The 16,558-nt window shown below is 36.6% G+C and overlaps 1 protein-coding gene across 1 annotated transcript in view; it reads right to left on the bottom strand.

The window, feature by feature from the left end:
* Positions 1-12,313: 12,313 nt before the first annotated feature.
* Positions 12,314-16,558, bottom strand: part of AHR (aryl hydrocarbon receptor) — a 55,273-nt gene continuing 51,028 nt past the window's right edge. The window contains exon 10 of the mRNA XM_015618560.3: positions 12,314-15,433. Within this exon, the coding sequence (XP_015474046.1) occupies positions 15,278-15,433 (156 nt within the window). The 3' untranslated portion in view covers positions 12,314-15,277. The remainder of the gene's footprint in view (positions 15,434-16,558) is intronic.

Below are 16,558 nucleotides of genomic sequence, written 5' to 3'. Positions count from 1 at the left end.
CTCTAGCAGCTTCTATGACTGTGCCTGACTGCGTCAGGGAAGAATGGACTGGAGCTCTTCTTTGAGTACATCAAAGAAGTTACATTTCTTTGATGCTATTTTGGCATATTTATAAAGACAGAAAAAACAGGAAATGTATAGCAAAAAATGCAATACAGGTAATGGGACCCCAAACTAGTTTACATTTATATTTATTACTTTACATTTTATTTTGCCCTGGGACTGAAAATTATTTGGATGCAGGGAATCATAGAACCATAGACTATCTCAACTTGGAAGGGACCCACAAGGATCAAGTTATACACTAAACCTCCATTTTTCCTGTTTGTGGACAAAGTACCCTCTGCAGTAAGCAGAGGAAGTGACCATACAGTCTAGTTCCCTTTTTGGTACCTAAAAGAAGACTATGAAACTAAATGAAATCATGCTAACACTTTGTCTAATGTGACATTGTGTATATTCTTTTTTTCCTCGATGTAATTCAGTGGCTCTAAGCATAGAGTAGAATCCAATTAAACGTAGTGAATAATGATAAACACAGAGGGAAGTATAAAGCAAAATGCTACGCTATAATTGCACTAAATACAAAAAAGGAGTCTGAAGACCTGACCATACCTGGCATCTGTTGGGAACCAGATGTCAGAACATATTTACAATGTTCTGCAATGTTTAGAGTCTGGCACAAGTGGTCAGTGTCTCTATGACTTCAAATGACAGCCATCTCCAAGCAAAGTATGTTGTACAGAAAAAAAACCCTCAAGTAAATGACCTTTTTGGAAAAGATCAGTTGATATTTCAGGTAAATCAGACAGTGTTTATAAAGAAAAATGCAGTAAAACCTTAATGAATGCCTCTGCATTTGGCAAAAAGCCAAAGAAAAATGCTGTACCACTACTTTTCAGAGAAAGTGAAGTTATTATTCACCTCATGGGTGTGGGATAATTGTAATGTGCTTCTTTGAAGCCTAACTTTTTCAAAGGCAATTTAAAGCATCAAGTAAATTGCATGTGTTTTAAAAATAAAATACCTCTTTTATTGACAATAGAGTCATTTGGCCAGGAGGAAATCTATAAAAGAACAGATTTATTGGAAGAAGTGATAGGACGATTTTCTAAAGATTAGAACTCTATAACATACAAATTTTGTTGTTGTTTTTTCTTACTGCAACTATTCTACCAAGGTGATTTCAGTGGTAATTTGGTTCCTACATATCTATGTATTTGTGTTTGTATGTTTGCATGTATGTATGAATCTATCTACCTATCTATCATCTATCTATCTATCTATCATCTATCTATCTATCTATCTATCTATCTATCTATCTATCTATCTATCTATCTATCTATCTATCTATCTATCTAAAACTGCCTGATTCCCTCTCCTATCAGCCCAGACCTCGGTAAAAGACAGTTCTTGGCCTTATTCGCTTCACAGCAGAGATTCTCAGTACACTCTTTGAAACCTCTCTGCTCATATTTTAGCTTTATATAGACTAAAGTCTCCTCTTGGATAGATAGTCTGAATGATTTAATCACTTGCAACAGCTTATATGAGAGTTTGCATTCTGCACATGTCCCAGGTGAGTCTTTTCACATAGTTCTCGGAATATTTTGAGTCATAGATCAGTTAGTTTGTAAAACTGTGAAGAATCGTCCACAGAAGTTTTGGCCTGGTCAACAAGCTTGTCTTTAGCCAATTACCTCATCTGCAAACAGAAAGTCTCTTCAGAATGAGAAATAGGAGATAAGAGTGGAACAGTTATGGCAGAGCTTTTATTGGAGAAGTGGATGCATCATCTATGAAAAATATCCAGCACTGTCCTAGCTAGTTGATGCTACCCAGAAACATGCAAGACATATTCTTAAGGGATCACAGTCAGCTTTAAAATAGCTCTTAAAAAACGTTCTTCCTCCTCACCAGGCCTGAGATCTGAAGAAAAAGAGTAAGCATAGAAAACTAAGCTGAATGCCAGCAGTTCCAGCGGGGCTCAAGTGCTGGGATCGCAGTATCTGGCTTTCATGACTGCCTAAGGCAGCCTGCACTGATTGCTGTAACACCCACTGGTACTGGCAGACAGCCGGCATCCCTGTCACTGCAAAAGCCTTCTGGTCGACTTTCAGATCCCCTGTCACAGAGAGGGCAACAGGCAAGATGCCACTGGCAGTGACAAATGGATGATTCCCAAGGACTTCTGCTCACAGAATACTTACAGGCAGGATGCAACTTAACTGAATGTGTTGGATAATTGATAGAATGAGTTTATATTGAAGGCTGAGCACCAGAGGCCAGAACAGACATGCTGTCACGGGGTCACATTTGGACATAAGTTCTGTATTTTCCTTAGTGAGAGGAGATTGGCAGTTTCTTGAACATAAAAATATATGTTGCTTCTGCATTCCAGATGCTGGGATGATACAATTAAGTCTTTCCAGTTTTAAAAAGTTTTATTGCAACAGCATTGACCAGTTTTGAGCACAAAAGGACTGTGTCCTGGGGGTGTATTAGAAAGAAAAGAAATTGCTAAATTCAGTTTTGCCTTCCTGATTTCCATGTCTGTGAGATGGTATGTAAATCAAACTGATTGCCTATTAATATGTTAAACAAATCCACATGCTGATCATGCCAGAATGTAAAAGGAATGTAATTATTTATTAACTTTTTTCCTCTTAAGTGCTTCTCAACAACATGCAGATTCCCCAATGTGATGGTCATTCCTATACCTGGAATAGGCACCAATCTCCCATGGTGTACCAGCTGCTTCTGTAAAAGTTGTAGAATTGCTTATGTAGATATTTTGGATAGCCTATAGCTAAAATGGCACTAGATGTCTGTGTTTCTGCCCTTGAATATCTTCCAGTGTGTCATTTATCAGCGTGCATAGGAGATTGAATTTGAGAGTTCAGAATTTCAAGATTTATTTGTGTAACCGCTAGCTGTGTATACCCAGAATAATTAAATGGCTGATCCTGATCTTATACCTCAGTCATGCTTTTGATATTCTGGAAAACACAGAATAAAGCTACATCTAGCATTACATCTGGTAACAGATCTGTTCCATTTCCAACAGTGAAGTATTTCAAATAGTCAGTTTTCATTACTCTGAGTTAGGAGCAAAATAGATGACGACATTATCGCTGAGCTAGGAGAAAAAGATGCATACCAGTAAGACTGTGTCAGTAGATTGCTAATTGCTGTGTCAGTAGATTGCAAAGGTTTCAATTTCTCAGTGAAGGGCAAGGATTACATTCTTTAAAATTACACAGATGCTGAGGAGAGGCTGAGTGGCTGAGGAAAAATACAATAGAAAGAAGGCAAAACAGAAACACAAAAAGCTGATTTCTCCACCTATAGAAAAGATAGTCTTCCATAGGTGTTTAGAAAATAAAGTACATTTTTGCTCTATTGCCTCAACCTCTTCAAATTGTATATCATCATTTATGAAAAACATCTGCCAATTAGTGGCAGGACCAAAATGTGGAAAGATCTGTGGTTTTGGTCTATTGTCATTATTTCCCACCTTCCCTTCTTTGATGCCAGAATAGTTTTACCACAGGTCAGAAAACAAAGGCTGAAAAAACCTCACAGTCAGTGTTTTCCAAGCTATAGGTATAAGAGCTTTACTCTGTTTTGCATGAATGACAATCATCTCCAGCTTCAGAGGCAGTAACCATTCCTACTGGGATGGGAAAATGTTAGGAGATCCAGAGGTGATATTCAGAGCCACAGACTGACAGAATTATTTTAGGTGTATATGGACTGTACAGATATTTTTGCAAATATGTTCTGTATTTTTCTACTTGAACAGGCAAAAGTGATCTCTATCCTAAGGCACAGAGTTCCTAAGTAAGGTAGGCCACTTCTAAACTCACCTGTCAACTTTAAACAAGGTAATTTTTTTATTTTGCAGACTGAACTAAATCCACTGTGACTGGGCCTCCAGGTGAGGAAGAATAGTCAGGGTACAGACACTGACAAGGATAGAGGATAAGACAGAAAGTGAGTGGGTAAATCTATACTTATCTTTTTGTTTGTTTCTCCCACAGGCCAAAAGAATTCCAAAAACAATTGTCAGAAATATTTAGAAGTGGCAAATACAGGATTTCCCCGAAGTTTTTTGCAAAGAAGCTCAGATAACTTATGCTGCAATTTGACAAGTTCCATAAGGTAAAAGAATATCCTAAGCAAAGGAATATGTATGTTCAGCTGCTGTGAAAGCATCTTGATGATAGCTGAGAACACCTGCTGCAGGCTGAGATACGACACACAAAGGCTGTCAGCTAGGGAGTAAACACCTTCCATTTCCAATTCTTCTGGATGGATTTTGAAATGTTTCTGTGAGTCATTTCCAAAGGTTTTTTATGAATTTCGAAACACATGAAATGAAAGAGAAAAAGCTATTTGGCAGGCAGCTATGAGCCCTAAAAGAACACAAGCAAGCATCCCCTCTTGAGCTGTGCACACATATTTTTCCCACAGAATGAAAGGCCCCAGTCATGGACCAAGCAGAGTCATGAATAAAAGAAGGGAGAAATCCAGTAAGTCATATTAATTGTTTGCAGAGTACCAGCTAGCTCAGTCCAGGTCTGAGTGTCCGACACAATGGCACCTCTGACCAACCCCCAAGGGACCATCACTGGATGTCCTATTACTTCCCAAGCTTCCTTAATATTTTGATCTTTCTTCCACAGTTTTATTTAGCAGCTCCCTGTTGCATCCTCTTCAGTCAGAACAGATCTGTCTTTTTATCTCAATTTTTTGGGAAATGCAGACTGTCAACTCTTCCAAAGTACGAAGAAAACAAGGAATTCTTAGTGGTGGAGAAAGAGACATTGGACAGGCATTTGACATGAGTTTTCAACATAATGTTTAGCAAAATCAAACCAATATAAATCTGGCATGCATAAGGAATTACCTCCTATAAAGAAGGAGGCAAGAGATTTTCCCATATACGTATGCCTCTAATAACATGATCAATTCAACTAATGTCTCTTAGTCCAGTGCTGATGTAATAATGGACTACATACAGTTTGAGGAAATAAAAACTAACTAAAAAAAACAAAACCAAAAACCCCAAACTCCTAAAAACCCCAACCCTCTAAAAACCCAGCTTGTTGAAAGAAAAGGATTTCAAAACACAATAAAAACAATGGGCTTGTGTTACAAGGGGAGGTTTTTATTGAAGAATTATCTTGTCAAGAAAAAAATAATAGCAGGTCACCTGCCATTTCTGCTGGATCATTCTATTTCTTTTTACTTTTCTCTTCATACAAATTATTTATAGCATGGTGTATGGAAATACCACACCCTGAATACATACTGTTCAAATTAACTAAGGGTGACCATCAAGAAATAAATCATTGTGTGCCCCTCTGGAAAGAAGTTTCTTGAGATAACTATATAGAGACTAGAAGGAAGAAATGAAGAGGAGAAAAATATAGGACAAATGAAGGGAAATCCTTCCCACAGGGAGAGCTTTTACAGGCCTGCTGGGTTCCTGCAAAAATAGGAGGAAATCACCCTAGTCAGACAGATGAAGCTTTTCTACAATGAGGAATCCTGTTCTGTCAGTGCAAGGAGAGATGATATGAGATCTTTGCATCATTCTGTGATCCATTAGTAATGTTTCTGTTTACTGATGCAGTTGATTGAAGTTAATCAGATGATGTACTTTTACTACAAGCTCTGGAGTGAAGTAGCCATTTTGAGGGTTCCTGACTGAGAAGCAGAGATTGAACAGTTTGATGACAAGCTATAGAAAGCTATAGGTCATAGTTGGTTATGCAGCTCCCCAGGAAATACTCAGCAGAACGATGACAAGATTTTTCATGGGCAGGGTAAAGAGCACAATATAGCTGTAATTCACAGCACTTGACTATTTTTAGTTTCTAGTGCATAAAAAGCAGGCTTTGAGACACTAAGAGCCCAAAAAAATCAGAACAGGATGCAATTTATCCTGCAAGGCCAAAAATGTTAGCCTAAAGATCTCTTTAATGTGATCTTAATGGCACTGTACTGACATTCATCTGATGTGAATGATTTTATTTAGGCAGACTAACAAAAAAAAAATCTTGAAAGCCACAGAGCCTGCACTGTGGTTACAAATGAGTACGATCCCAGAAGCAGATAAGTAGCTGATTTTCTCCCAAATGTGCAGGATCTCAAAATACATTAATGGTGTGTGAGACTTTTTTAATCTCCAGCCAAGAGTTACTATTTTTTCTCCTTCTGCTACTAGGCAAAATGTGCCTGGACATTTTACAGTGTGTCATAAATTAAAGAACACCAAAGGGACCTTTCGTCTTTATTATAGCAATCTACACCAAAACCACAGTCTGAGTTTTTATTGTAAATAGAACAACATATCTGGTTTCTAATTCCAGCAAGCTGAGCAGCTAGTTGTTAATGTGGCACTGAAAAAGCATTTCATGCATGATTTAGGAACCTGAGTGTAGATAATTGTATCTGAAATTATACCACTAAAAATATAGTATGGTAAATGAAAGGTCAAATACTAGCTCTTGAGGGATGGAAGGAGGGTCCTTCATCATTTATTGCATGTAATTTTTAAAGAAGTGCTTCTCAAGTTTAAGGTTACAACTAGGAAGTTATAAAAGGCTCCAAAGATGTAATGGGTGGAAGAAGTATGTACAAGTTTTATTCCTCTAATGTGGGGAGTGACAAGGGAACATGAGTGGGCTGAAATACCTGGCTGGGTATGTTTATCTTAGCCAGAGATTTGCTACCTACCTCACTGCTGGCAGTGGCTTGATTTCTCATGGGCAGAAGAACAGACTCGGGGCTGCATGAAGATTGACAGCCCAAAATGTTGAGAAAGATTGCTTTGAGGGAAGACATGACTCAGAAGCAACTGGAAAAGAGAGAGTAGAACTATTGCCATGTTCTCAGTGTACAGGGGGCAGAAGAGGAAGAGTGATGACAAGGGACAGCCCCAAGACAGGTATTCTACTTGCCAAGTCTGCTGTAAGACTGATGGTTAAAGCCTAAAAAAAAATTAAAAAGTCAATCTCTCCTCTAAAGCAGCATAGACAACTAAAATGCAACAATTTTCTTTATGCTGCAAAGGAGGAAAAGCTGTTTCAGCTAACACACATAAACATGTATGTTAATTATGTGTGTTATTTTCAGTGCTCTGAGCTGCTGTAGCAGGAACCACTCACCAACATGCCACGGGTAAAGATAGCAGCTGTCAAGGAAAGAAGAGCAATGAGAAGTTGCAAAGAATGGTAGCAAAGTTTGGAAGAGCTACAAAAAGTAGATAAGCAACTTAGCAGCTGTTCAAATTGGGTCATGTTACCCAATAGATTTTATCAATTGAGGGCTGCTGCTTAAGTGGTGTCTCAAAGTGGACGAGAGTTGTCCTGGCAATTGCCACATCAGAGGAAAACAGATTCTAAAATAGTGTGGTATTTGCTTTAGGCATTAAGTGTTATAAATCATCCTGTTTAACCTACTTATTGGAATTTTCTTTCTCACCCCCCTCCCCCTTCTCCCTTAAATAACAAATGCTAGGTGATCTGGGTCTGCAAGCATGGGAGCCAGCTCATTTGGAACATCGAATAATTCAGATCAGTTACTCCAAGTTCCTGGGTGGAAGCTCCGCCGGTGTATTTGTTGCGACAATCCACATTTGAATGCAGTCCTTCCTGCTGCCTGGCAGAAGGCTCGTCCTAGAACCACAAGGCTGTTGCATAAGAGGGAGTCACCAGTCAGACAAGTCTGGTCTAGGAGCTTACAGTTGGCTCTGGGCCCTGTGGTGTGAAGAGCACTTAGCACTGCGGATCTCCCTGCAGTGCCTGTACAGGAGTTAAGAGTCTTGGCAGCAATTCTGAGCCATATTTGTCCTTTGTATATACTATTAGTGACTTCAGCTACTGTGCAGTGCTGCTGCAGGAGTTTGGATACCTTGTTCCCTGATGAAACAGGCAACTGCTCCAGCCATGAAGCAACTGCTCTTGCTCTACGGACTCCCACAGGCTAAATTCTTCACCTGCCTTTGCCATCTGTCAAAGTGATTTCAAGACATTCTCACAGTGTGGTTCAGCCCTTACTGCAGAAGCCACACAGTTGTCCTCATTCAGAGGCAGCAGAGAATAAATACTACACTGATAATATCTAAACAATAAGCTCAAATTGGACTCATTCTACTTATATCTATTGGAGCAGGTTCTGTAAAATTTATATGACCCCGGGATAGGTGAGTCCATTAATACAAAAATACTCTAGCTCTAAAATTAAATAAAAACAAAGAAAAATGTTCCAGTGATGCATCCACTCAGATCTGGATCTTTTGTCCAGATCCTAGCAATGGGCATGCTGACTTCAAAGCACTTTGAACTTCCACAAGTTTTGAAGTCACAGCTGAGCCAGAAAACTGGTATTTTTCCCATCTGTAGCCAGAAACATTTTAAATGCTGGTTTTAGATATCTGCAAAAAAAGGAAGGAACGGAACAAACTTGACAAAGTCAGTTCACACAGTTATATTTGAGGGAAAAAGCCAGAGCTTAAAGGCATTTGATGAGGTTTATCTACATTCTTTAAACTGATCATTTCCACATTTTTGCTGCTTAATAATAATAATATTCTTGCTCTGAAGGGTCTATGATTGTTATTTTACTTTGCAATATTAACATTGAAATACAAAGTTAGCAAAGCTTTTCTTTGCCTGAGAACTTCCTTTTATTTATTTTATTAAGAACTATTGAGGGACTGAAAGTAGATTTGAGCCATAAAGCTAAGTTCATAAAAGTTTATGTACTGCTTATAAGTCTAGGTCTGAAGTTTAATGCAGACCCTTCTTTACACTGAACGAGGTGTCACAGGCTCTTATTAGCCTTTCAAGTTTTGATTAGATGCCAGTATAATTAAAACATTCTTTGGCACACGATCATGTGCCTTCATGATCACAGGCTGCTTCTGTGTGCGTGCATGTGCACGTTACACAGCACTGCTACCACCACCCACCAGGGACTCGCAAATGCTACACCATTTTGCTCAGTAATTTTAGGTACTTCTGCAGACAAAGGCCTGTTCCATTTTTTTATAGCGATTGGCAGTACTGTAAAGTTCTGATCAGCTCTTGGCATTGTATTTGGAGCTCCAAATGGCAGAAATGGCAGAAAGCCATTATGCATTTACACTACTGTTCCATTTATGAAGAGCAACTTGCACCTTCTGTAGAAAAATGTCTGAGACATAGATATGATCATAATGTTGATGAGAACTTTCAATATTTATGCTTTAAAAAACATGTATGTCAGTGTGGACAGCTAAAATCAAAGAGAATAAACTCTCCAATGAGGCCATTTGTAACATATTTAGCTGCAGAGATCCTTCATCTACTGCAAATGTAAAACCAAGTATGAAGGTCATGAAGTTTTTATTTTGTTTGCAAGATTTTATGTCTAAACCTCAATCCAAAATTGATTATATTTCTCCCTTCAAGAGAAAGAAAAAGATGTGATGAAGAGCTGAATGATGTCCTAATTGCTGGGCCATAGAGTATCTTGAGGATTTAGCACCTCCTCCTAAAGAATCCAATTGTCTTAAGTGCATATCCTAGATCCTAGAACAAAGGATCTTTCTCTCCCTGATGAACTGTTTGTTCCAAGTAGAATGACTTAAAAGCAGAGACTTTTTCATTTCAGGATATCCTATCAACCACTATGGAGACCATTTCTTTCACAAACTCCAACAAGGTAGAGATTGAGCTAACTTGTCTTGCTTGCACATTATCTCCTTTTGACACACTTTCTGTTGGACAAATTTTCTTCGTATGTTCTGAAAACATTTATTGGTTTGGGCCCCACAGAGAGGCAGAAAACACCTGACAACACCTTCGAGGGTCTGGTAGCCAAGTAGCTTGGTATTGCCAGGACCTGAGCAGTTATGGAATAATCAAGGCAGAAAAGTAAGGACTCTGATGATTTAAATTTTGCTCTTTAAAGAAAGCATGGATTATGATTTTGAAATTAGAAAAGAATACAAATACCTTCAAACATCTTTCAAGTCCACTGACAGTGACACCATCCTTTCTCTGCCTACACCGCCCCCTCAAAACTTCACTGATGGGTGTCACAAATTAATTTCATTGTTTCTTCTAATTTTGCTCTTACTTTTACTAACAAGGAGTCGAGTCCTTCTTGTTCATACCATGAACAGAGATGCCCACTACTCTGTGATGTGGGAAGTCTGACTGTCCATAACCAGCAAAAAGTAGAAAAATTGATCAAAAATTTACATTCTATAAGAAGAGGAACTTTTACATTTATTATTATTATTATTATTATTTCTATTATGCAGCATGAAGGATTCCAATTAGTCCAAACATCCCTCAGGCATTTTCTACTGTTTTTATAATTTAATTTTTTAATAATGAATCTTCTCAGACTTACTTTTATAGATTTCAGACATCCAGATGATTATGATCATATACAGCCTTCAAAATGTGTTAAAATATCTGTTGAAGTTATTAATTTTGAAGTTAATTTAGTAAATAATAAAAGATATAAGCAGTGTTGCTTATAGTTTTATTTTTATCCAGGCCAGATTCAAAAGAAGATAAGAGCCTGTTAGCTTCAGAATAAATCATAAAAAAGTTTAAGGCTGAGGGACCTCTCCTTTTCTCAAAGACTGCCTACTTTGGAAATTAAGTGTATATAGCTTTATTTAATAATAGTAACATTATGTGTTGGACATTGAATAGAAAATTCAGGTTATTAAGAAGAAAACTTATTATCTCATAAGATTGATTGCATCCTTGATTTCACATATTTGGTTGAATCTTTGAAATTTTTTCACTTAGATACTGATGCCTTAATACTACAGTTCTTCTTCGCTTGTCAGGAAGACAAACTTCAAGAGATAAGAGGATTTATAGAATGTGGGTTCATCAGAAAAATCAATGCAGCAGAACTTGCTGGAGTGAAAGACCTCTGCAGACCTGGCTCAGATTCATTGATAAGCAGTCAAAGCGAGCAGTGCTGCCCGGAGGGAACAGGAATGAAATGGGTGAAACTGAACAGTGCCCCATGCTGGAAATGACATGTTTAGATTGTGCAAAGTATACAATGGGGGGAATTTCACTTTTAGTTTTAGATGTCAACTTATATTTTGGACATCTAAAGATGTTTTTGTCTTGTATTACTTAATGAGAAGTACAAGCATCAGCTAGTAAGGAAGGATGCCTGGGCAGAGAGGAATGAAGGCAGGAAGATAATTTGCTAAATTAATCAATGACAGAATAAAAATATTAGAAGTAGAATGAGGCTCTTACTCTAGATAGGAGAAGTAACTTCTTAAAAAGCCAGTTCTCAGATAAACAAAATCACCTGAGAATAAAACAGCTCTCAGTTTAAATGAGTGGAAGACATGGCTCCTCACTAGAAGATCTCCAAAATAGCTATTTGGAAAAGCTTCCCTCTGACAGAGCCTTGAGTAAGATGACTTCTACCAACAAATTGCCTGAGCTTTTGATGCAGTGCCCTACCACTGGTTTTGTATCACTCTGGTTGTTAACTTTCACGTTGAATTAGGACAAAGAAGAAAAAAATTCATAAATTAGAAAGAAAATGTCATTTTCCAGAAGAAAGTATCTCCTTTCTTCAAACAAATCTGGACAGTAAGGTTCTATGCATCTGGAGACAGGTTGATATGTGGCTTGAAAGTGTATTTTTAACAAATGCAACAGACTACAAAGAAAAGGATAGCCAGTGTTGCTTATATTGTTGCTTGATTATTTCCAGATGTTAGAGATTTGCAGTCTTGTTGAATTATACTCGTACCTTAGCATGTCTTTCGTGCAGTGCAAGGAGAGTAAACAATAGGACCGACATACAGAGTTCATAGCCTAGTATTGATTCCGGATAAGACATTTGTCTTAATATATTTTACAGGACAATTGTGTAGTCCCAGCCAATTAAATTATTGTCCATCATGGCACTAAACAAGTATTGTAAATTTGGTAAACTGCATAGGGAATTACAGTGAAACATTTGACTTAGCATTACAAACAATTGAAAATATTATCATGCAAAGCCAACAGAGTACACAGGAAACAGTAATATTAGCAAATATTATTAGAAAGAAAATGTTTTCTTAACTGAATGTCTCTATGAACTAGTAATAAACAGCAAATACCAATGTAATGTAAGTACCAATGGCCAGCTACAGATCACAAAAGAGAACATGCTTCTTTTCAGCAGCACCAACACAGAAACCTGTTTCTGCCTCAGTACTGTTCAACTGTGAATTTACTGTAACTAAGCAATGAATATAAGAGCCTTCCAACTACTAATTGCGGCTTGCTATTTACAAACTTTATTTATAAACTCATTTTCATGCAAGTATAAAATACTAATTCCATGGACAAATACACATTTGTTCACCACTCTAAATTATATACATTGTATTTGCATCTAATATTCAGAGAAGTGCAAAGTCCACAGTGACGTAAATAACAAGTTTTGTAAACTATTTTAGATGACAAGCTCTCAAAAGATATTAGTAACCATATGATAACGTATTGTTTTATATACTGCTGAAATCAAACATTTTTTGTAGTAAAAGAACATACATTTCAGCTACATTCAAGTGAATATTTTATTACCATGTATTATGTCTTACAAACTTTAGTGGAGATGAGCAAGAGCGCTACAGAACCATACCTTAACGCAAGAGGTGTATTGCATGGTATGTGCAGGCATAGCCAAGGAGAGAGAACCGGAAAGGAAAACAAGGTAAGAAAACTTGTACAAAAATGGACAGTAATACTGACTAACACTGGGTTATAATCTTACTTATAACAGACCTGAAGGGCTAATAGAGATCCAATTCAGAAACACCTGTGCACTGTAGGTACAGTTTGGTGCAGATCAAGAGTGCACTAATACAGTCAACGTTGTACGCATAAGATAATGCACAAAATACGCTGATATGCATATAAACAACTAACTTGTTTACATTAAGTAGGGCAGCACTGTTGTAGTACTGCATCCTTGGCACTTAGTGATAGGACAACATGTATTTGGTTTAACTAAATTCATAAACAGGATATATAATGGTTTGTAAGATGGAACACATACATTATCCCTTTCAACCTTCTGGTTTTACAGCATTTTTTCTAATTTTCCAGTTCAAATGCAAACATGATACACTAGCTAGATATGGAAGACATTTCCGATATTGGCTTAAAACATCATCTTCAATAAAAAAAAGACAGAAACAAGGATTAATTCAAATTATAATAAGTGAATTTGTTACTATTGCCTTGTGCTGAAAACAAAATCTAAACCATGGGAAAAAAAACCAAAAAAACCCGACCTTATAATAAAACCCACAATGTCTTTATGGGCTTTTCCTGAATAGTAACTTCCTTAATGTCCCTTTCATATATACTAATTTCACTTAAAAGAACTGCTGAACTTATCAATCTGAATAGTTGTAACTGAGTTAGAAGTTTGGCCTAACGTATCACATCACACAGAATGGAAGAAAATATACTCTTCTTCAAAGAAAGCATGTTTCAGCTATGAAAGGATTTCAATTTTAAGTGATTGTCCTTTACTAAACAATATAAACAACTATCTGGAGGGAGCCAATTTACTTTTGCCTGTTTCAAACAAACTGGCTAAATTGCCATTTTACATTATATATAACAAATGTAATAAAATTGTCCTTAATGTATAACGATGTAATACTTTAAAATTAACTGTTTAAAATATTTTACAAAGACATTTTATTATATATGAACTATACAACACACAAGAGCATGAAATATTTTGAACATATACACATTTCTGTATTTTTCACGTAGATTATTATTTTGCACCAAACACTGGTGTCTTCAATTTTACAGTCCTCACATAAAAGCAAAACAAAACCCCAGAATGTTTAGTGGATATGTTTAGTTTGGGTTTTTTCCTGAAAATAAAACCTATTGCAAATAGAACTTCTCTATTGATTTTTTTTCTTTCCCCAATTTAGCATTTTGCACAAAGCTTTCCAAATTGCTCAACGTACACAAGAAGAATAATCTTTCTGTACTGTGCAGTGCAATTTGCCAGGGATAAAACTAAAACCAAACTGACCCTTTCCCCACTATTAACATTGAAAATTGCAGCCAAAATAATGTCAATGCCAATCACTATTGAAACTCTTTTACCCCCTTTATTGAAAATGCAATCCTTTTCAATATCCATTTTAATGAAAATATTTGCATAGAGCAGCCTTGTATTATTTCTAAAGAACATTATGAGCGTTTTAACACAAGATAAGGCACATGTTTTTCAGCATTAATAATCTAAACTAATCCTGAGGATCTGCTCCTCCCCCTCAGCAAAATCTGCTTTTTTAATATACCCTGTATTACCTGAAGAAAGCAGAAAAGCAGTATAAACTCAAATTCTTTAGCTGAACTAAATTCAGAACATTAACAACTCCTGATAATAGTGTAACAAATCCACAGATGAATTAAGTCACTCTCTAAACAAATAATTGTTAAAGGGAAAGAAAAAAAGACAGCCAGTAGCACTGTTGATGTTAGCTAAAAGTTTACATACTAGAGATGACATTTACTGTGAGTTTTTCTAAAATAAGCTCCCATCAGAAACAAGGTAGCTAAATTGTGAGGCACTTAAGGTTGACATGAAAAGGAGGAATGCAAGGGGTCTGTTTCATAGAAAACCTGAAGTTGCATATCATATCCTTGTACTAAGCCTTCTATTAAAGTGCTAGAAATGGAGACTTAAAACAAAAGGATTCAAATATAAAATAAGTGATTACAGAGCTTAGTATGCATTAAAATTAAGTGCTTTTGATTCTCATGAATTTAGAGCTTTTTAATAGTTTTTAAAAAATAAAGTCTGGAAATAATCCACGTGTGAAATCACCTTCCTTGTGCCATCAATGCTATTTGTAAAGTGCCCAATTATTTTTCTAAACAACAAAACCATTTGCCTTATCTTATGTTGTATAGCATGACATAGTCTGTAGTATGTACGCAATCCATACTGCAAGGACACAGTCAGCCTGATGGAAAACAGCACATGCTTACTTTTAATTGGAAGATTTAATTCCACCTGTCATTCCAAAAAGCCAGGTCTTGAATTACATATCCACCCATATATAGTGCAACCGACCTCATATTCTCAAAATGTAATTTAGCTGGTAAAGTCTAACGCTCAAAGAGAGACTTATCAAGCTTTTCCTCAGAGCAACCTGACGCCCAGACAAAATCACAGATGGAGCTCTAGATCTGAATCACATAAATCCACTAGATGCCAAATCTGAGAAGGATCTGGGTTCTTTTGGATGATGAAGAGGCTGAAGATGTGTGGCAGTCTGTGCATTACTGATCACATCTAACTGAGAGGGATATGATTCATTTACATTTCCTCCATTGAAACCATTTTGGAACTGGCAGGAAAGAAAGAGAATATAAATAGTTAGTATAGGAAACCAATTAATTTATAAGTATTTAAAAATCCTCCTAAAGACACATTGGATGAAATAATCTTAAAATACTTAAAAATCTTAAAATCCATTCGCTTTGATAGGTTTTTAAATTATGATTAATGAGAATTTAATTTGCTTTAAAATAGGGACTGAATCATCACTAAATCTTACCCATATTGAAGTCAATGGGAGCCCTACTTCTGGCTAAGTGAAGAAATAATTCTGTTATCTAAAATGCAATAGAGTTTCCATTTCTAGCAAGTACAGTCTGAGAACGCACGTTTCCCACATCCAGCTGTTACATTTTAAAAGCAACCTATTTACATCTTTCCATGCCTGCAGTGGGATCCAGACATAACAGCTCCTCCAGGAATGCACAAGCAGTCCTATCCATAAGCTGAAGCATACTGTATGCAATCCACTGGCTGAAATGTTGCAGGGTGGGCTTTGTAGCAGTCCTTATATTGACAATGCCAAGTAAAAGCAATGAATGGCTTTCATCAGTCTTAACATAATTGTTCATAGGATTATTTTAATCACCTAATGTAATGCTTCCTGTCATGCTATGGACTTTATCTACAAAATACTCCATTCAGTCATGCAAAGAAAATGCAATAAGGTATTTTAAACATTTCCATCATCTCTTTAGGAGTAGCTTATATCCTGAGTACTCATTCCTTCAAGGTTTGTCTTTAAGAACATGTCTTATACATTCATTCATCCATTGATCTATCAAATTATGCTGGGTATTAGTTTTTCTTTTTTCCATTTATGCAAACATTGAAATTTGACTAAATGTGCACAATTCTTCTAACTTTTTAACAACAAAACCATGTGAATTATGTTTTTAATCAAACCTGACACTTTTAAGAGCAGACACAAGGATTATTTCTTACAGAAGCAGGTTATTTCAATATTCTTCATTAATGAGATAACCACACACTAAATTTTTTAAGAACACTCTCGACAGAATCACATACTTAGGAAGGTTTCTCCTGCTTAATAAAGGAATACTGATCCTAAACAAGCAGCTAGATGTTCACAGGCCTTTCTGTCCTTCTCCATCACTGAAAGTGATTTTAGACT

Source organism: Parus major, chromosome 2, assembly GCF_001522545.3.
Source record: "Parus major isolate Abel chromosome 2, Parus_major1.1, whole genome shotgun sequence".
In the NCBI taxonomy this organism is placed as follows: Eukaryota; Metazoa; Chordata; class Aves; order Passeriformes; family Paridae; genus Parus; species Parus major.
The sequence above is the reverse complement of the archived record's forward strand: the minus strand, read 5'-3'. Positions and strand labels throughout refer to the sequence as shown.